At 40.2% G+C, this 21191-nt stretch overlaps 1 protein-coding gene across 4 annotated transcripts in view; it reads right to left on the bottom strand.

Moving 5' to 3' along the window:
• The window catches only part of AFG2A (AAA ATPase AFG2A), a 314503-nt gene that overhangs the window by 250966 nt on the left and 42346 nt on the right, over positions 1–21191 (bottom strand). For all 4 annotated transcript variants that reach the window (XM_032797088.2, XM_032797090.2, XM_032797093.2 and 1 more), the window contains exons 10-11: positions 16736–16890; positions 8995–9204 (exon numbers count right to left, since the gene is read on the bottom strand). In XM_032797088.2, the coding sequence (XP_032652979.1) occupies positions 8995–9204; positions 16736–16890 (365 nt within the window). The remainder of the gene's footprint in view (positions 1–8994; positions 9205–16735; positions 16891–21191) is intronic.

The raw sequence follows: 21191 nt of genomic DNA, 5'->3' as shown, positions 1-21191 counted from the left end.
GTGTACACTGCTCACTTCATATTACCTTTTATTACAAATATTTGCACTAAAAATGATAAATAGTATTTTTCAGTTCACCTCATACAAGTACTGTAGTGCAATGTCTATCATGAAAGTGCAATTTACATATGTATATTTTTCTTTGTTCCATAACTACACTCAAAAACAAAACAGCATAAAACTTTAGAACCTACAAGTCCACTCAGTCCTACTTCTTGTTCAGCCAATCGCTAAGACAAACACGTTTGTTTATGTTTACGGGACACTTCTTATTTACATCATCACCCCAAGTCGGAGAACTACAGAAATCAAGATTTAACATAAACCCAGGTATAATAATTATCTTCATATTTTCAACACAACACACAGTACTGCAGGCCTCCTACAGACAGGTTCCTAGAGCAGCATATAAAGCCTTAACCATCTGATTAATGTGTGCCTCAAAAAAATAAGCTGTCAGAACAGGACAGATACATAGCCATTCAAAGAAACTAACAAAATAGAAAATGAAGGCAAAGCACAGATGAGACCCAGCGAATAAGGGTTTTACCTTCTCCACGTTCAATTTGAGAAAACTAGGTGACCTCTAAAACCAGGCGTCACAGAGACAGACACACACAACAAAGAGCTGCCACTGGGCAGACACGAGCCAAAAGTTATATATCCCAGTGTCCTATGAATACTTATGGCCCCATGACCTTTCAGTGATTTATTCTGTTCCATCGGTAACAAAAATGAACAAAAGTGTCTGGTCTGGTCTACACTAGAACGGTAGGTTGACACAAGGCAGTTGACAACACAACGGATACAAGTTCTCCCTGGTAAGGACGTGCACAGCCAGCACAAGAAGCAAAGTGTAGATACACACAAGCAACATAATTACTGCAGCAGCTGTATGCTGATGTAAGTTAGGTTGACTTTATATTGTAATGTAGACATGGCCTCTAAGGGACACTGGTTGATCTCTTGGGCTGCAATAGAGGAGCATGAATAAGGAATGACAAACTGCACACAGTGCAGAGTGTAATAAGTAACCAGTCCACAGAGCAAGTTGATAAATCAAGACTAAACTTCAAACACTCAAGTAAATCTCCCTGGGGGCGGAGGAGAGGCAGAGGGGGAGGGGGAAGAGGTATGACTCTGCTGCCTTCCTCCCCAGCTTCTTATACAAGGTCACACCAGTGATTCCAGAAACACTGAAAAAACCTTCAAGGAAATGAGAACAGTTGGAAGCTTCTCCCTAGAAAATAAGGAAGGTTACTGACACTGGTAATGGCACAGCTATTCAAGGGCTCATATAAACCTCAAGGAGCAAGTGCACAGAGGGTCAAAAACAGCCTAAGAGGAACCCTTGAAGTTCACAATAGATCACAAAAGAAGACAGAGTGCAATGGAAAATTTGTTACCATATTATTTCCTTTAACTCTTACTCCAGGAAAATATCTTTGAACGGTGCCTCTTCTCTCCAATATTAACAGAGGGAGCTCAGACTTATCCTTATGGCTGCAGTATCTGGCTATGAACTTTCCATCCTCATGCCACACAAATACTTCCAAAGATGTATGGAAACAATACATTATTTTTAATAGACTAAATATAACAAGCAATAATATTCTGTATTAGGTGCACAATCACAGTCAGCACTGCCACTAAGTGGTCAGGCAGGCAGCTCCTCTCCTAAGGCAGGTCTTCTTCCATTGAAGCATAGTCCTGTCCTTCAGCACCCACATCCCAAGGGTTTCCAGTCCTCCCTTTCAGTAGAGCGGTTTTAAGGGCGGAGAGGTCCACTTTCTACCCCAGTCTCCTTCAGCTTCCCAGAGTAGATTACTCCCATCAAGTTTCTGACCTGCACGCTCAGTCACATACCTCTCCTTTCTGGTTGCTCAGGGGTCTTTGCTGTCAGGTCTCGGGCAATCAGCTCCTGTGGAGCACTTCTTGTTCAGAGCAGCCGTCTGCTCCCTTTCATTAACTGCCTGTGAACTGCTCTGCTCCCCTTTTTAAAGCCTCTCCTCTAGCTTGTGCAGGCTTTGCAGGTGTGTCTGGGCAGGGACAACTGGACCCAGAGCTGTTCCTTAACCCCTTGCTCTCCAGTAGGGGGTTTATGTACCCCATCAGACACACCTTGTTTAACTGTGTTAGCTATGTATACTGAAGAGGCCCATGCACAGATATACAAAGTACTATTGTCCAACAGGGGACACTGGAGGAGATGTCAGTCTCAAAAAGGAAGTTATCGGGTAACAAATTTTCTGTTCTAGACTCAGATGTCTCTCCCAGGGTGGGACATTTGGGACACAGTTAGCAGAAAGGAAGTAAAAAAAAAATTAATTCAAACATTCTCCCTTCCCTAAAATAAGTCATATCAAGGCATATAATTAATTTGGTGATCTCTGCTTGAGCACTTTCCTGACAAAAAGTGCTTCTGCAGAGAAGGGAAAGTCATGTCTGTGGTGCTTTAAAAAGTGTTGATGGGTGACTAAGAGGTGGTTTACCATATCTGCTCTGTAGTGGCTGGTTCCATTTTTGCCCCTGAGGTGAATATGCCACCAGCTAAGTGCGCTCTGATATCTTCTGGAGTCAGCTTTATCTGTGGCTGAATATGTTTCAGGGATACAACTACCTGATCTGTCCAGATATGAAGGCTTATTATGGTTTCAGGCTGATGAATTTAGAGTGGAGGGAAACAAAAAGATGTTTTCCAAAGCTGACCACTTCTGCTTAGGGCTTGTCTACACAAAGAATTTTTGCATTGGTAGAAATCTGTAGACACCCTGTCTTATGTAAAAAAAAAAAAAAAAAATGGAAAAGGGGGGGGTTCACACTGGTGCAGCTTATGCATGTTTGAAATGGAGCACGCCGCACCACTGCAAGCCACTTTTCACACTGCAACGGAATATCTACACTAGCCCCAGAGGAAGCAAGTGCTAAAAGGAATATTTTAACTGCTCTTCTCACATCTAGCACATGCCATGCTTTTTTGTTCAGGCACTGATGCTTTGGTGAAAAGAAAGAAAATGTTTTCTTGTAAGGTATGAAGGAAAAGTTAACCTTGTTTATGAGTGAGTGTGAAGCACAAAGAGCTCCCTTGTCTTTTTGGAGGAGACAGTAAGACTCATGTCTTCTAAGAGCAGAAATTTCCAAGACTCTCCTTGTTATTGTGATTGGGACCAGGACATGTCTTCATTGTAAAGTAAATACAGAGGACTAGCTGCCATCAGAGTGAATGGATGGGTATTCACAGGAACAGATGCAACCCAAAGGCCTCAGTCTCAGAGAGATGACAGGGCGCAGAATTACATTTACAATATGATCAAAAGGATTGGCAGAGAAGGAAGCCATGTAAGAGTTGAGAGCACAATACGGTCAGACAATGAGATGGTCATCAGAAGATTATAGTACCAACACTATCCACATGGGCTGCTGTAAGTAGGTGTATTTTTCAAAAAATATGTTTCTTAAAGTTTGATTCTCTCTTCTTCCATTTTGTCTGATTTCATCAGCATTTTTGTTATGGCTGTAAACTTTGCCTCTCTTGGAACCACACTGCTACTTCTTTATGTTAACATACCTTGGCATTCAGGAAAGTTATCAAAGATTTCCTTTCATACATTTTTCCATACTTCTCACATGAATCAATTACCACAGAATTAAATAACATTAATTATTAGTTAATTATTACCACAGTATTAAATGGCAAAGTCCTTCTAAAGTATCATTTTACTTATAGTGGTTCCTAGTGCTGTGAAAACATGCCACTTATGCGAGAACATTGCAGGTACAATTTATTTTGCACACCTTCTAAATATGATGAAGTAATGACAGTGGCAAGACTCATATAGAGATATGGTAATGGAGGCATAGTCCTGTCATCAAACATCCTCAAAAAGTTTGTGTGACACATACCATTCAAGAACATCTCAGGGAGATGGGAAGAGATAGTAAGAGAGGAGGCAGCAATATGTCCATTTAAATGGGGTACCATTCCTGTAAAAATAGGTACACTTTATCCAGTAAGCTTAGCATTTCATTTGCAATGTTCTGAGAAGAGACTAACTGTGTATGAATTTTAAAACTTAAAAAAAAAAGTTAGGATTTTAAAGAAGAAGAAACGGCATTTGATCTCTACTATAATATATCTCACTGTCCATTAAACATTTCAATTTTTTACTTAGTTTTATTTTTTTCCACTTGATTCAAAACTCAGTCTTTTTAAAGTGAGGTGTTGCAGACCATTGAGGCTCAGACGAAATAAACCTCTGACTCTTCAAGCAATAAAAGGAAAAAAGCTTACTTGAGATTTATATACATGAAAGATGATCAGGAACAATAAGGGACAGCAAACTATAATAAAGGACTGAGAAATTTCTTACCTGATTTTTTCTATTAGCAGCTTCTCTCTGAATTTATTACCCCTGGGCCAGTGCCCCCCACCTGTGGAATTCAGAGGTGCTCCAAAGTTGTTGATGGAGGCTCCAGGATGAGGCTCCACCCTTCAGCTCAGACCACAGTGTAGAACTTTATCAGCATTAAGACACTTGAATGTAATGTATTAAATTAACCTTAAGACAATATATGTTTAAGTCTCCTTTCAGAGAAAATTTTAAATTTATATTCTGGTATCTCACCAGACTATTATGGTGGGTTGAAATCAGAGAGAAGTTGCTAACAGGAAAAAAACATTCAGGTAAGAAACTTCTTATTCTGTTGCACAGCTTCTCTCTTATTCATTACTCATAGGAAGCAGCGAATCCCAGAAATAGGGAGGGAAAGGATAAGTGGAGTTTAATTATAGTAGAACAAGCAGGAATGGAAGCTCTCCCCCGTATAAAGCAAGAGGTTTAAAAACTAAGGAGTAATGTGGGAACCAACCCAGAAGCATCTTCACACCAAAGCAGCAAAGAATCCCGTAGCACCTTATAGACTAACAGATGTCTTGGAGCATGAGCTTTCGTGGGTGAACCAAGTGGGTATTCACCCACAAAAGCTCATGTTCCAATACGTCTGTTAGTCTATAAGGTGCCACAGGACTCTGCTGCTTTTACAGATCCAGACTAACACAGGTACCCCTCTGATACTTCATACCAAAGGTTGCCTTTGCAGAGGAATAGAAACTAACTTAGCTAATCTTTGTCAGTTGAGGCTCATACACTTTCCCCCAATGCCTCTAGGGACTTCTGTGAATAGTTTCCCAGAAGCCTACCATGCCAACTGGTGCAGGATTTTTACATCTTGCCACAGCAAGCTTGAGACCCTAAAGCCTTGACATTTTGGAAAGAATGAAATGAACAGGATACAGCCCAGTCTGAATGAAGGAGTTTTTGCTTGAAGAGCTCTGGGGTTTTCTGCAGGCACAATGTGGGATCCCTGCCTATCTAGCATGTCCAAAATGCCATCTTCTGGGATAGTGCAGACTAGGAGGAAGACCCCAACTCTCCTCCTTTCCTGTATCCTTTGTGTAAACTGTCTTGAAAGATAGCAGAGTCTTCTCTACCAAGAACGTTATTTCCACTGCCAAGGAGAAGCTTTGACCTCTGGTTATTCCCTGGTTTTGGAAGGGATATAACACTTATGGCCTCAATCATAAGCCAACCTTAGGAAGAGACGATTTCTGCGAGTATCAATTGCCCACTACCATGGTTTCTTGCACCTTCTATTGGTGCAGCTGGTACTGGTCACTGTCAGAAACAAGATGCTGGAGTAGATGATGATCCCGTGTTCCTGTTTGCAGGTCCCCCCCTCCATATTTTTTTTTCTCTTTTCTTTCTTCCAGCCACACCCTGATAGAGAAGTTGAAATGAACTAACAGGATGTGTACTACGAGATTTTGGAAATTTGCCTCCCAAGCATGCTTGCTTCTATAGTGAGTACGTAAGGGTCTAGTGAAAGTTAAGTTGGCCTTCAGCATATTGTTTGAACTTACCTGCCCACAAAGGAGAACTGGATGTTATTTGAGAACACCACCTGGTTTAGCATTACATCAAGTACATGATTCTATGTCCTCAGAAGGAACTTCCACAGATACATTTTGAGAAACCCACTCAGTGGAGGAAGTCAATGCGCAGCACCAGGAATTCTACCCATAACTGGCTACTGATGACCCCTCAGGAAATGACTGATACAATGAAGTTTTGAATCTTTGCAAATGTTTATCATTTTGGTACAATTACAGCCAGATATGTGTCTGTTTTACCTTTGGCTGAGCAATTCTCTGCTTTGGAATCAAAGGCTCCTCTTGATGTCCAAGAACTGGTGGCTATGAATCCTTTCCAACAACTGTTCATTTCTGAATGGGTCTGTTTCTCTGGACAGGATACTGATTGGCATGTTGTCCATTCACGGGTAAAGGTGCACAATGTGCAGTCTGTGCCTGGCTGTGACTGCCACCAGCCACTTAAGAGGGTGCAGAGGGCAGATAAAAAAAGAAGAGAGAGTCTTGTACAGGAATTGTGAGCTTGTGTATGCAAACACTCTCTGCCTTTGTCACATGGAGGATTTTGTTGGTCTGGAAGCAAATGCATCTAGATTTCCTTGGAAGCTTCTGCTCTAGATTTTTTCCCCTGTGTCAGAGTAATAGTCTTTTCCTGGATACCTTGATCTTGGTAGCAACCAATGGTTGCTATGCTGGCTTTGACAGTGATGGCTGACACCTCTGTGCCATCTCAGCAGCTAATTTATCTAATGCTTCTTCCAATAACTCCTCACCTGAAAGTCTGCATTTCCAAGATATCGGATTAAGATCAGTGATGCCATTCTAGTAGCCATCAACTCCGAATCTATTGCTTGTCACAAATTACATCAAAGGATTAACCAAGACAGAACCCGACATGTCTCATTCCAAGCAAGGATCATGTCTATTGACAATGAGCCACTTTTTCCTCCGCAAAGCAGGCAAACTTACGAAATGTATGAAAAATCTTTGGTCTGAAAAGCCATAGCTGAGGCTTTGGTCTATGATGTCTTTTGGAAGAAAGTCCCTTTCTGAAGGTGTGACTATATATTTGACTGGTGGAGCCAACCTTAGGTTCCCAAATTTATGAAATTTCTTTGCTTTTATATAAACATTTTAACATTTGGTTTAATCAGATGTCTTCATCTGGATCTCATGATGCCCTCAAAGGAGACACTAATGGGAAAACACATATCTAATAATGCTTGAAAAGGGAGATTATTTTATTAATGAGTTCCTTGGTAAGCTGCTGAATGATACCCTGTCCTGGAAAAGTCCCGTAAAGAAGTGTGTGTGTGTGTGCACGCACGTGGGGGGGGGGGGAATTAGGGAGAGGGCTTCATTTCCATGTGCAGTACTTATTTTCCTGGCTGTTTATAAGGGGAGATAATACATTACTCACCTTGGCATGGGGAGCATACAACAGAGGAAGGGTACTGGAACACATATCTCAATTTTGGAAGTAGCTTGCTAGATGTCCCCAGGACTCTGAAAGGCTGCGTGCCTGCTCTCTCAGGATGGCTAGCACCCAAGTACGTACTGTAGGCACAGCCTGGTACCACTAAGGGTTTGACTCAGTAAATCAGGATAATTGTGAACAAGGGCAGGGATGTTGTACCTCTGTGGAATTACAGTGGAGGAACTTTGTGGGCAGTGGAAACCTCAGGGTCATAGGCTACCTGAAGTGCTCAAGGCTTTAAGTATTGTGAAGACAGCCTTTGGAGCGGTGGAGAGAAAGACCCTTTCCCACCTTGCAGAGTCTGAGCCCCTTTCTCCGCCAGAGCAGAGTTTATGGTAGATGATTAGAAGGCATAATTTCCTTCCCGATGCTGCCTCAAATCTGAGCCTCTTTCCCTAGCACAGCGAGGGTCCTTGGGCTGAAAGCCAGAAAGGCACAATTTCATTAGGGAGAAACCTGATGCAGGGCTGCAGAGGCTTCTTTGCATACTCACAGATGTTGGAGGGTGCGGAAGGGGTAGTGAGCATGGTCCAGAGCACTGAGCAAGGGACTTTACACGAGAAAGCCCCAGAAAAATCTCCCTTAAGGGAAAAGGGGTTCCACCTCTGATTTTCACCTCAATCGTTCATTAACAATATTAAATTACTGTCTTGTGAAGGCAACACTTACTTTTGCCTTTTTGAGAGTCTCTGGGTTTTATAGTACTTATCACAGAGTATAATGAGAATCCACCCAATTCATAAAGAAAGGATGAGGAGCTGTGCAGGAGCCCTGTTTCTTCCCTAGAGAAGCAGAGGACCCACTTCAGTATCTTGAGGGCAGGGGGCGGACGACATTGGATCCTTCAAGGCTCCTTCTCCTCCCCAGCCTAAGTCTATTGAGGGCCCTGTGCTGGCCAGATAGCTTCCTCCTCATTCTTAGATTCTCTCCCCAAAAGCTCAGAAGCTCCTGATCGGGCTTTTCTGCACTGGAGTCACAGCTCCTTGGGGCAGAATAGGTCTGCCAAAATCCCAGTCTGACTCTGAGCCTCATGCCCTAACAGCACAAAGTTTGGCTGGCTGGCAAAAGGAGGGCATCATTCATCCTCTATTGCGCCTGGAAAGTGCTGCCTCATGTAAGGAAGTCTGCTTAGATTTAGCCAGGTGTTTGCAGGACAGCTCTGCCATGCCTGAGTGGGAGCACAGGGGTCTAGAAAAGGGCACTACAACAGCAGATCCAGGTGACTGAAACTATCTTGCTGCTATTTACCCAATGCCGGGAAGATTATAAATCAGAACTGCACAAAAATGAATAAAAAATAAACAAACTAAATGGCCGGGAGAAACCAAACTGACAACTTGTTCCACCGTTGGAAGCAGAAAATCTGGTGTCTGCCTAAGCTGAAGCCAACTGTGGAGCCCAGTCCTGGAGCTCCAGCAACAACATTGGACTGCCTCCGAATTCCACAGCCGGAAGGCACTAGCCCATGAGTAATGAACATGGAGAGAAGCTGCGCAGCAGAAAGTTGGTCCAAAACACAAAACATTTGTATTGTCTGAAGCCATGCGCTATCCTGGGATTAAGAAAAAATAAAAAATAAATGACCTACCTTCACCGCCAAGAAGTTTAGGCCACTTTCATTGGCCAAAGCTTTTGCTATCATTGTTTTTGAGCATCCAGGAGGTCCATAAAGTAGTACTCCTTTGGGTGGCTGAATCCCCATTCGGATGAAGGATTCAGGATGCTTGAGGGGCCATTCCACCGCCTGCTTCAATTTCAATTTGACAGTTTCCAGTCCTCCTATGTCTGACCAGACTACCTACAAAGCAGAATATTTTGCGAATCCACACATTAGCACAGAATGGAGGGTTGTATAGAACCATGGCCTATATCTCCTTTTCAATAGGTTTATTTCATGAAGTTTTTAAAAAGCACAGTAAGTTTTAAAGCCTTTTAAATTAAACAAGCAGCATCTCATAAATTATCAGTAAATTAAAAAAAGAGAAAATGATGATTTACATAATGAAAGGGGGGGGAATAAATTTTTTTATATTGAGCATCTATTTCAAAGATGAATAATTTAATACTACCACCCACATAATCTGTAAACTCTGCAGGATCATTAGATAATTCTCATCATTTCAATTCCTGTTGTGTGGCATTTATATATCATTTGTAAAGTACTTTGGTATCCTTCTAGGGCAAAATTCTATATAAATGTAAGAAATTATTATTTCCATCTAGCACACTAAAAAAATTTATACAAGGTGCAAGTAGTCACGTAGTAGGGACTACTACCATGCATAAGTGTTTGAAGGATTGAAATGGTTTAAATCACTTTGCAACCATATTTATTCCACCCTGGACCTGTGCACTGGAGATTTAAACTAGTATGTTAAACATACGGGATGACTATTTACATATTAAAGATTAAAATGTAGGGAGTAACTGCAGTTGGAGTTCCTCTGCTAAAGATGTGAGGCAGGTGCACCATGAGTAAAAGCACAGACACCAAGAAATGTATGCTACTAAATATAATGGAGGCTATTCAAAATGGTGAGTAAAATAAGCCCTACCTTTTCTTAAAGACTTGTGAAGACGACTGATAATTTCCCCCACCCTAGATAATTCTTTGTATTTTCTATGTTTGCAATAAGTGGTCTGCCATTACGCCCCCTTATTTTTTTGGTTCAGCATTCATTCTACTCTTATTTAGATATTAAATATATCAAGTCTCCACAATAAGAGACAATTGACTCAGATGACCTTATGTTTTGAGATGACGTTCTCCTAAAATAGGTAGTCTTCAAAGACAGGCAACAGATTTACTGGCTATAAAATCAGGATTCCCTTCTTAAGATTCATCTGTGCTTGATGGAAGTAGACACAAGGATGGGGAAGCAGAAAGAACAAGGACTGGGGAGAAAGAGGTGGCTGACTGGGGGTGCTGGGGAAAGAGATTAATTCATTGGGGTGGTGGAGGACCTAGCATATATATTCCTGACCTAGAAAACTGTCCCCCTCCCAGGCTACTGTAATCAGGTGATCTCACTCAATTATATCGCCTTCCTAGAGCTATTTGTCTGATATCTCAATACTGGAAACTAAAAATGTAATGTTACTTCTGGGTAAAGCAATGTAGCCTGAGAACATCAGCAGGGTGCTTACGAGGAATAAGCAAACCTAGAACAAATTCCAAATAAAATAAAATTGTCTATTTGGCTGTCTTATTTTAATATATGACAAAATAATACATGTCTGAAAAAACAAAGAATATCCACACACAGGACATCCACTAAAAAGTGAGCTGAGCTGAAAATGCTAACTGGAAAAGCAAGAAGTTGAGGAGCTGCTGCCACCAGATCATGTAGACTGTCATGCTAAGAACATCCACTGGAAAATGTTACAGGAGCCCTAAAAAAATTCTATTTTTAAATTTTTATTTTTAATCATCAACTGCTTCTATTGTTTGAATCAACAAGTACTGTGGTTGAGTAAGGAAGCATAAAAATACACACAACTGACAACAACCGTCACTCAGAAGAGTACAGATGAACTAGCTCATGACAGAATTTTGCTGTGGATAAAATAGTTAAGAGAAATATCAAATCAGAGAAAAGAGAGGATTGCTGTTTCTGACTCTAAGGAATCTAGTATTTGAGAAATGAGTGGTTAGGGCTTATGAACCACCAAAGCAGACTTCCAATTTTGTTAACTTGCCTTACCCCAAATTTTGCTACCTGCCAGTGCTAAAACTTATTTCTAATGTGCTATTTCAGACCAGTACTGTGAAAGAGCATTTTTGAATTTTTTCCATCATACAAACAGGCCTGAATGGACAAACATTAGCTAAATAGTAGTAAATGGGCTCGCGCAGCTACACATAGTTGTGAGTGTTGTTGCTTCTTATTTTGGGAGGGAGCAGGGGGAATAACTGTTACTGAAGATAGTGAATGAAGCAGAAAATAGTAACTTGAGAAATTTTGAGGAATTGATTGCCATGCAATAAGAGTCTGACATATTTACAGAGTCTTAGTTTGCATGAAGCAAAGATACAAATTCTTAAGACCAGGTCTTAGTATGTCTCCTTAACTTTAACAGAAATAAATAAAAAATAGTCTACAGTACAATGTTTTAGTAAAGAGACAGGAAAGACATTTTCTGTAGCTGCTTAACACTGCTGGAAAACACTTTTCTTAAAAGCCATATCCATTACATGAAACAAAATTTATAAATTTACAAATTAACTTGATAACAGAATAGTAACAGCAGTATACTTTTCCCAGGGAAGGAGAAGAGACAAATAGACTGCCTTAATTTTCAAAACCATATTATTTTATTATTATATTAATTCACATATGTAAAAGATGGACTGGTTGTTCCAGCAGTAATGTTCCAGTGGAACATGTTCTCTTTTAGTGGAGAGAGCTGGACACAGGAGATTGTAAGAGAAACTATACGTGTCACACAGAGGAAATAAACCTGTACAGTGGAATACGTTATCAGGAATTTACTAAAGTTTTTAGAAGCAACAAGCAAAATGAGTTTTGTGGTACCTTGCACATCTACAAAAATTGAGAGAAAAGACACTTATGACAAAAGTACCCTGAACCACTGTTGAAATAACTCTTCAAACCTGCTGCGTCTGTTCCACTGCGGTATGCCATTTACCATCAAGACAAGGTGCACATGAAAAAGGAGAAATCAGAGAGGTAAAGGGGGGCCTTTGAGAAACACAGATGTGGAAAAACCTGAAGACTCACTCTAGATAAGCTCCCTTTTGGAACCTCGTGCTAGGAAGGAAAGCTACTGTTTGATTCCTCGAAACTGCACTGTAAGGTACGTAGGTAGGAAGAAAGAGGAGTATCATGAGTTTTGATACGAACAAAGCATGCGGGGTTAAATGTTTAGCTAACTTGTTTACCTAGAATTTCTATAATGCAGGCTGTGATCAACCAGAGTCTATGACATTGAGACTGCTCCATTTGCTATTTTTTATTACCAGAAACTTTTCAAAATCTGATTGGGCCTCACCCTAACTCACTTAATTTTTTGGCACAGAATTCCCTCAGGAGTAAGCTCAGAGGGATAGTGATAGTGCACTCCTGTGCAATATAGGACACCTAGGTTTCATTCCTGGCACTACATATTTAACTCTAAGTCAACAGGGCTGAGAACGTGATGCAGAACAGTAACTCCATAGAGAGTTATGATGCAGTAGTAATAAAGAAACAAAGCAGACATGCACCAAAGGACATCTCATCCAGAACTTTTTGGCAAGGAAGGTGTAAGTCTCAGTGTGCTGAATTACAACAGGACAAAAAACAGGCAGGGAAAACCCTCAGAGAATTCTAAAAAACCCATAGAAGAGGGAGGAATGGCTACTATAGCAGAACTCCCCAAACCACTGAAGCGCAGAACTAACTTCCTGATGTATAACATGCAACCCCGGTCTCCAAAATCCCTGACACACAAGAGCTGTCTTCCAAAGAGGCTACATGTAATGAAGTTCAAGAGACGTTCCATTAAAATGAAGGAGTACAGGACACTCAACAGATTCTTGCAGTCATACAAACATTTTGCATTCTCCCCACTCACAAACACACTGCGTAGCACTCACTGCATACATGGAGTGCCAAGAGAATGCAAATATATAGTACACCAGGAAGTGGACTGTAATGTGTCACCTCTACACCTGGACAAGCCTTTTCTCTTCTGTCCTCCAAACAAGCTCACTATCCATTAAGTCCCTCTCCAAACTCACTTAATCTAACTGCTGTCCCCATCAATAAATTGAGTATGTTTTGAGTAAAAAAAAAACCTAAGTATTGCATCCGATAGCCTTCATCATTCAAATAATGTAGCTGATTGATACTGCTCCTACAAGTTAAGGTAAATGTGTTATATACCGTGCAACAAGTAAAATGGCACAGGCACAGCCAGAGAAACTCAGTTTAATAGAATACCTCATATAATGACCCTCCTACAATTCTCTCTGAAATTTAAGATTAAAAAATTTAGAGCTATTTAGGACAATAAAAACCTCCCACTCACTGCCCTGCTCAAAATGGTGCAGATCCTGCATATTTTGACAAACTTCTCTGCAGATTTCATGCTAAAACACAGAATTATTTATCTTCAGTGGTGGAGAGAGGATGTTACACTTTCAGGAAAATACAAGGGTAGCAAAGAGAGAATGGTATCAGCACATAACCAAAGCAAGAATGAGCCTTTTATCAAATTGCCTTTATTCATGGTTTAAAATATGGCATGATACCCCATCTTTGCTTTGTCTTTTCTCATTTGCTTTACATAGGGCTACTTTAAACAGCCCTAAGGTGGAAAACAGCCAATTTTAAACTGAAAAATATTAAGTTAACATAATGAAGGTATCTCTCAGTTTTCTTAAGGCTGTATTTGATTTTACTGCTAACTTACTGTATAGCCCAAAAGTTGCATCAATGCACGTATTTGACCCTTGTAATAATATATCTTTTCCCCCCACCCCACCCCCAAAAATGAACAGTTAATAAAGTAATACAGTTCATACCCAAGCTACTGTCTCCTACTGGAAAGTTTCCTGTGGTTGGTCATTTATATCATGCTTTAATGTATTTTTAGCCACGGGTTTTTAGATGACAAAACAGATTTAAAGTCAAACTTTGAAACACTTCTCAAAAAAATGAATTTAATCTCTTATTTACCAAAAAAGTAACACACATGAATACCTGTCTACACATATAGACTTTTTTTTGGGGGGGGGGGGGGGGCGAGGTTAAGAAGGAGCCTATCCTCACAGAAATAAGCAGGTGAAAATATCTGAAGATTAATCACTCTCTGATAACCAAACATGCTGCAACATTAGCATGTGCACTAGCCAGAAAAAAGAGAACTGAAGTTACAGGACTCCAATTGCAGGAATCAACTACTTCTCATTAAGCCAATTTGGTTTCCGTTAGGGGTTTTTTGTTTAAGCCATAATTTTTACAATATGATACGAACGTAATAAGCTTAGTGCAAGAAAGCACTTTCCACTGGTGTAAATTACTGCAGAGCACATAAGTAACATATCACAGTGCACCGTGGCCTCGAGCCAGCTAATAAAGTGCTGGATGGAAAAATGGCCCAAGTCCATGAACTGTAAATATTGTATTGAAAGGAGGTGAAGAGGGAATAAAAAGAAGAACTTATTATTGTATTTATAACTAATGTTGGTTCCAGTTCTTGTGACAAGCAAATAATTCCATGTTTCCCAACAGATGTTCCAAGACTGGACAATCATACATCATGACCCCAAACAGTGAAGTATGCTAGGGCATAAATAGTCTATAATATTGCTGGCACAGGATCATGGGCCCCAAATGATTCTGTGAGGGGGTATCCATTTAGCTGCTAAACTACCTGGTTTGCACTCACAGGCAAGTACTTAAGCATCCAAACAGGTGCAAGTGCAAGTGCAATTAATTGGACATGCAATTTTTCATCCTCTTTAATCACAAGAGCAAGACTATGCTTGCAATATTAGATTGAGATCTAGCTAAAAATCAGAACCTAAGTTTCAAAAGTATTACAAAATATTGCATGCACAAGGAGTCTCAATAAAGTCAAATGAAGTTAAGCATGTGCTTAAGTCTGGACAGAATGAGGCCTACATCTGTAAAAGCCCAACTCCTGCTAGTGGACAACACTTTGTGTGTACTCATTTCAATAAAGAAATGTTTTTAAATAGCAATCTGATTACTAAGGTTGTGGAAAAAGGGACTGAGACATAAGAAGAAAGGCACTGAGAAGAACAACAATTTAGACTCTAGCTGTTGGCCACTAGGTTGGGACACAGGAGACCTGGGTTCAATTCCCTGTTATGCTACTGACTTCCTGTGTGACCCTGGGCACATCATTTACTCTGTCTCTGTGCTTCAGTTATCCAGCTATAAAATGTGGATGATAGTATCTCCTGACTGCACAGTATTATGAAGATAAATACAGTCTGAGGCATTCAGATATTAGTATGGTAACAGGAGCTATTTAAGTATATGTAAGTGAAATAGATAGGGCCAGATTCTACTCTTAAATTTCAGACGTATTAATCCTGAATATCTCTAGTATAAATCCAGAGTAATTCCACTGACTTCAATAGCATAACAAAGACAGGTTTGGCCCAGAGTGCAAAATACACAAATAGGCTACTAAATGAAGTGTACCTATTTGCGAATAACCACCTACCATGTGATTGAATTCCCTGTTGATTCATCTTTGTGAAATTATGCTTAATAACTCTTCTAGTTTATTATTTGTTGACTTGGAATTTTCTTAATATAGGCACAAATATTTATTTTGCCAATATTAATAAGATAGAAATGTAGGATACACACCCCTTCTGTTTATCTGTCCATTAACACAGCACCTTCCCCTAGAAGCAAGTGGACAAGTTACTACCTACAAATATTTTGATTATTAGAGTTAAGTAATTTGGTTTGGGGCATTTTGTTTTGGTTTTTTTAGGCATATATGTTTGTCTCAAATAACACAGGGCTTATTAGAACATTGTGCAATAGACTTATCTGGTTATCTCAGCAGACTGTAAGCCTTTCAAGGCCAAGGAGCTTCTCTTTTCAACATAAGTTGAAAAATTTGTGATAGAAGGTGGTAAATGTATATATCTTTTCCAAAATAACTAATTTTTCAGATGAACGAGTAGCATATTCACACACAATTGTGCCGGCAAAGAGATCACTTTGGAAGTGATCACTGCTGACCAGTAAGGACTGACACAGGAGGTCAAATTCTTCTCTTAATTAAACCTCTGCAATCTCGCTGAAGCCAATGAGCTTGCAGAAGTATGATTGTCGGCAGAATTTGTCCCTATGCTTTCAGTGATTCATATCTTGTTGACCTAGACAATTTATCAGCTATGCTTCATACAACCACACAAACCTTTTCATAACCTTGTTTCAATATATTTTGGTGGCAAATGTCAATGCTTTGTTTCTAACTGAACTGGTTGCTGGAATACTAGCGGTTCCGAAGTACAGATCTATTCAGTGCCTGTTTTAAGCTTGCATTTTTAGGCTTTTAATCAATTAACCTATTCAGATCTTGAGAACAGAGCATACAGTCAACAGGAGACACAGGTCTTCCTGCAGTGTCTACTTTTCATGCTGAACAACAAATGCCAACAACAACAACAGAAAAATCTGACATGTCAAAAAAAAATAATGATGCATAACATTTATTAGAGACCTCTGTTTTCTAAAATGAACCTTTGCAGACAGGGCTCTTTGAAGTCTCACTATGACTTTACAGCATTTAGCTTTAACAATGTTTCCAGTGTTCTGTGGAACATGACTTACTTTTGGCACATCAATAGCCACCTCCCTCATGGCGCTGGGCCTGACATCATTCATCCCCTGCAGGAAGTCATTGAGAGTAATCATCACTGACCCAGCCACCTCACTGTCTAACAGGTTAGCTTGTTCTCCCAGTGCTCTCCGCAAAGCACACAAACCTACAAAGAAAACAAACACATGTTGACTTCATCCTGTTTCCCACAAATACAGAACGTACAACACACATACACACACAAAGGATTGAAGCATTGGCAAGGAAATGATCTTTAAACAGAATGTCCCAACATCAAGCTCTGGCTAGTTCAAAGAACACAACAGATATTTCTGATGAAGGGGAAAGAGGATTTTATGACCACATATACACATAGAACAGATCAGCTTCAAGAGAGAAAATGAAATAGCCATAATTCCCAGGAAAACCATTATAGGGCGGATAGGAGAGGTGACAAGAAAAATTAGTTGAGGTCATTTTTATAGGCACTTTTTTATGAGGAAAAAAATACAAATATCTAGAACAGGAACCACCAATTAATGTAAGACTGGCAGTCTTGTCCAGTCTCCTGCCAATGCAGAACTGGGCCCCAAGCGCTCTCTTTGACTAATCTACTTTAATAGGATTTGAAGTGATGAGATTTTTGCTGCTTTCACTGTCTAAAAAAACTTCAGCATAAAAGAGGTTTTTCTTCATGTTCAACCCATTTTCCAAATTATTCTTCGTATTGTCTTGAACTCAGGGGTGGCTCCAGGCACCAGTGCAGCAAGCGTGTGCCTAGGGCGGCAAGCCAGGGGGTGGGGAGCCGGCCTGCCAGTCATCATTAGGGCAGCAGTCAGGGAGCCTTCGGCGGCATTTCTGCAGGAGGTCTGCCGGTCCCATGGATTCGGCAGCAATTCAGTGGCAGATAAGCCGACGCCACAGGACCAGCAGATCACCCGCAGAATCGCCACCGAATCTGCAGGACTGGCGGACCTCCCGCAGAAACACCACTGAAGGCTCCCTGACTGCCGTGCTTGGGGTGGCAAAAAACAGAGCCGTCCCTGCTTGAACTACTATGAATAATGCCTCTCCCTCTACCGAGTTCATTCCATTCAAACAAACCCTTACATTTTCCCTGCTGCCCCTCTGTTTAGCCAAACCATTCATACAAAATTCCTACTGTCTTTCCCAATAACTCAGGCCCTCAGAAGCTCTGTTTTCCCCCCTTTTCTGATTTATTAATATCTTTCTGGGTACAGAAGCACCCAGGGGGACATGGATCAGGCTTCACATCCCACTCCCCCCATTGGTAACTGGCCCAGGCCAAGAAAGCCAATGATCTAAATTTGGTGATGAATCCTGGTCATATGCTACCCAAGGCATGCTGCGCATATGCTAAGAAGTATTAGTACTCAAAACTAAACACTCTTCTATATGCGATCCCACCATTCCATATGGAGAGGGACTATCAACTTCTTTTCCTGTGAAGTGATACCTGACACTATGCCGCTCAAAAGCACCTTAGCTTTCCTTCCCCTTCAGTTGGTTTCTTTCAAGATTTACTCCCATTTTGTTCTTTCTACCTCTATTTCCAAACTTGCTTTTGATACTATAAATTTTACTGTATTAAAATAAATATTGGATGTAATAGAATTTAACTGATACAGCTTACAAAAATATGTGGTAGCAGTTTAAAATAAATGAGCAATGCAAACAGAGACAAATATTTTATTGTTGGTTTTTTTTCCTATGCTTAACTGAACAAAATGTCAATTAATGCTGCAAGAAAGCACAATAATAAGAGATACGCTGTTTCTGAAATAAAAATGGCTTCACTATCAGAGGGTTCCTGAATATTTTCTATGGGAGCACTTATGAACTTGGAAATACAAGATTTCTGACAATTACAGGAATTCTAAATTTCCTACAATATATGCAATGTGTGAATAGTTGTAATATCTCCCCTGTGGATCAGTACAGCTGGTGTCTCTCCATAAACTGCCAATTATTACAGAGCATGAACACCTGCGTTCAATACACAAGCCTTTTAATACAATAAAAAAATGTTTGTAGTTCAGGTTTTACCCAAACGTGGAACATTTAGAACTAACAGGATACATAAATAAAAACATTCCATGAGGTCAAATAGGAAATTGCAAAGCTAGTTGCCAGAAGAGAAGTGAAAAATGCTACTGACTCACTTCAACATCACTAAATGGATTTCAGAAGGGTTTTTTGTTTGTTTGTTTCTTTTTCCTTTTTCTCTCTCCTATTATTATTTTTAAAAAGAACTATTACATAACAGGACATCATTTCAAATCACATGAATTTGTAATTTCACAGCCACATGAGCAAGCAAAAAACCACCACTACCAAATAGGTTAATCACACTATGTGATTGCAGTTGTATAATTGATGAGTCTTTTAGTTTCTTAATCCTGTTTTGCATTTGATCCTAAGCATTTATGATGACTATTCACAAGGTATCAGTGATTTAAAATAAATGAATAAATCACGGCTTTAAAGAAAGTTACGTCATAAGAGACAGGTAATAATTGATCCAGATCTCTGTTCTTCATTTATAAATATCCTTTCCATCAGCTACACATTTTACCACAAAAGCCCATTTAATGACGTTTGTAACTATATCATGGCTATCTTTTTCATTTTTAAAGGGATAACTCATTTTTTAGTCATAAAAACAAGAAGAATGTCCAAAGGGGACACCATTCTTCTGTACGGCCACTGCCAGTGTAAACGGCCTCTGCCCGTGCTGTCAACTGTATCAGAGTGAAGTTTCAGTGATCCACAGTGTGTGCAATGCAGCAGCTCTGATCCAGAACAGGGATAAAAAGGTCACAGCTCTCCAAACAAAGCCTGAATTCATTAAAGCATGTGTGTGTACCTGCCAATACACAGGTCAGTATTTAACTGAAACAATGTTTTACATTTAAACAATAATAAAACATTGAAAATGAGAGCATTATTGTTCCTGTTTCCTCTTGTTATCATAATCATTCTTTCCTGCCCTTCCCACTGACTCCTGCCCAAAGCAGGGAAGAGGGAGAAAGAGACTCATTAACAAGGGAAGAATACAACCAATGGCCTTCCAGGAGGGAAGAAAAACATCCCAACTTTGAGCCATGGAAAACATGTTTTTAATGTAAGGAAATCTAAGGTAATACACAATATACACTGCTAGAAATTTTTTGCAAAATACCCCCACAGTGGTATCTGCAAGTTTCTTGCTATGGAGATATAAAATTTTGAACTCTTAATCCATGCCATTTTTAATAATGTATCCCAGAAAATAGTGAACATTCAATATTTGCTCATCCAAAAGACCCATTTGGTCTGCAGATAAGCCTCTTCATAGGATTTGTCTAGCCCAGGGGTTCTCAAACTTCACTGCACTCTAACCCCATTCTGACAAAAAAAATTATTCCACAACCCCAGGAGGCAGGACCGAAGCATGAGCCTGCCCAAGCCCTGCCACCACAGGTGGGTGGGGGGCAAAGCCCCTGTGCCCGGGGGAATGTTGAGGGGGAGAGCGGGAGTGGAACTGAAGCCCAGGGGCTTCAGCCCCAGGCAAGGGGCCTATAATCTCAGCACCACTGCCCACGGCTGAAGTCCTCAGGCTTTGACCTCAGAGAGTGGGGATAGGGCTTTGCCTTTGGCTCCTGGCCCCAGTAAGTCTAAGCCAGCCCTGTGAACCCATTAAAATGGGGTTCCGATCCACAGTTTGAGAACCACTGGTCTCGTCTGATTTGAGTAAGATAAAGTCTTTATCTTCTACTGTAAACTGGCTTTGAGAGCACATTTATATATCAATTTTACTTGACCCTATTCAGACACAATCAACTTTCAGTGGATTAATTAGATTTTATTAATTCTGACTAATTAGGTGCCATTTCTGCAGCCCGCTCACAGACCCGTAACCCTTACTCATGTAGTCCCACTGGAATAAAATAAACAAACAAACAAACAACAAAATTGAGTTAGCTTTCCAGGTAGTCAATAAGACTACTTGCCTAAGTAAGAGATACCTATTTTGAATATGGGCTGCAGGATTGGTCTCTAGCACTATACTCCATGCACAGTAGGGACTTAACTAGGTGGACGTAAAGAGTGTGTAATCCATGGACAGGAACACTGCTTCTCAAGCTTGGCATAAATGGAAAATTCTGAAATAAACTAAAAGAAACAAAAAACATAAGAGTGTAGGATATTCATCATAAAAAACAATGGAAAAAACAGTTTGTTCCACTCCCCAACATTGTGTGTCATCCCTCACAAATTCATCCTGTCTGTCTGAGGACAGAGGAAGGAAAGACAACAGAGGAAACAAGCGTGTTGTACAATTTGTCATAGTACAGCTGCTTTCTTTTCCGTCCCTTACAAACTATGATGCAAGTAGCATTGTTTACCTTTAAGGTATTCTGGTTCATAGCTATGTATTCTGGTTCATAGCTAGATGTCAGAACA

The sequence above is a fragment of the Chelonoidis abingdonii genome, chromosome 5 (assembly GCF_003597395.2).
Source record: "Chelonoidis abingdonii isolate Lonesome George chromosome 5, CheloAbing_2.0, whole genome shotgun sequence".
Taxonomy (NCBI): domain Eukaryota; kingdom Metazoa; phylum Chordata; order Testudines; family Testudinidae; genus Chelonoidis; species Chelonoidis abingdonii.
The sequence above is the reverse complement of the archived record's forward strand: the minus strand, read 5'-3'. Positions and strand labels throughout refer to the sequence as shown.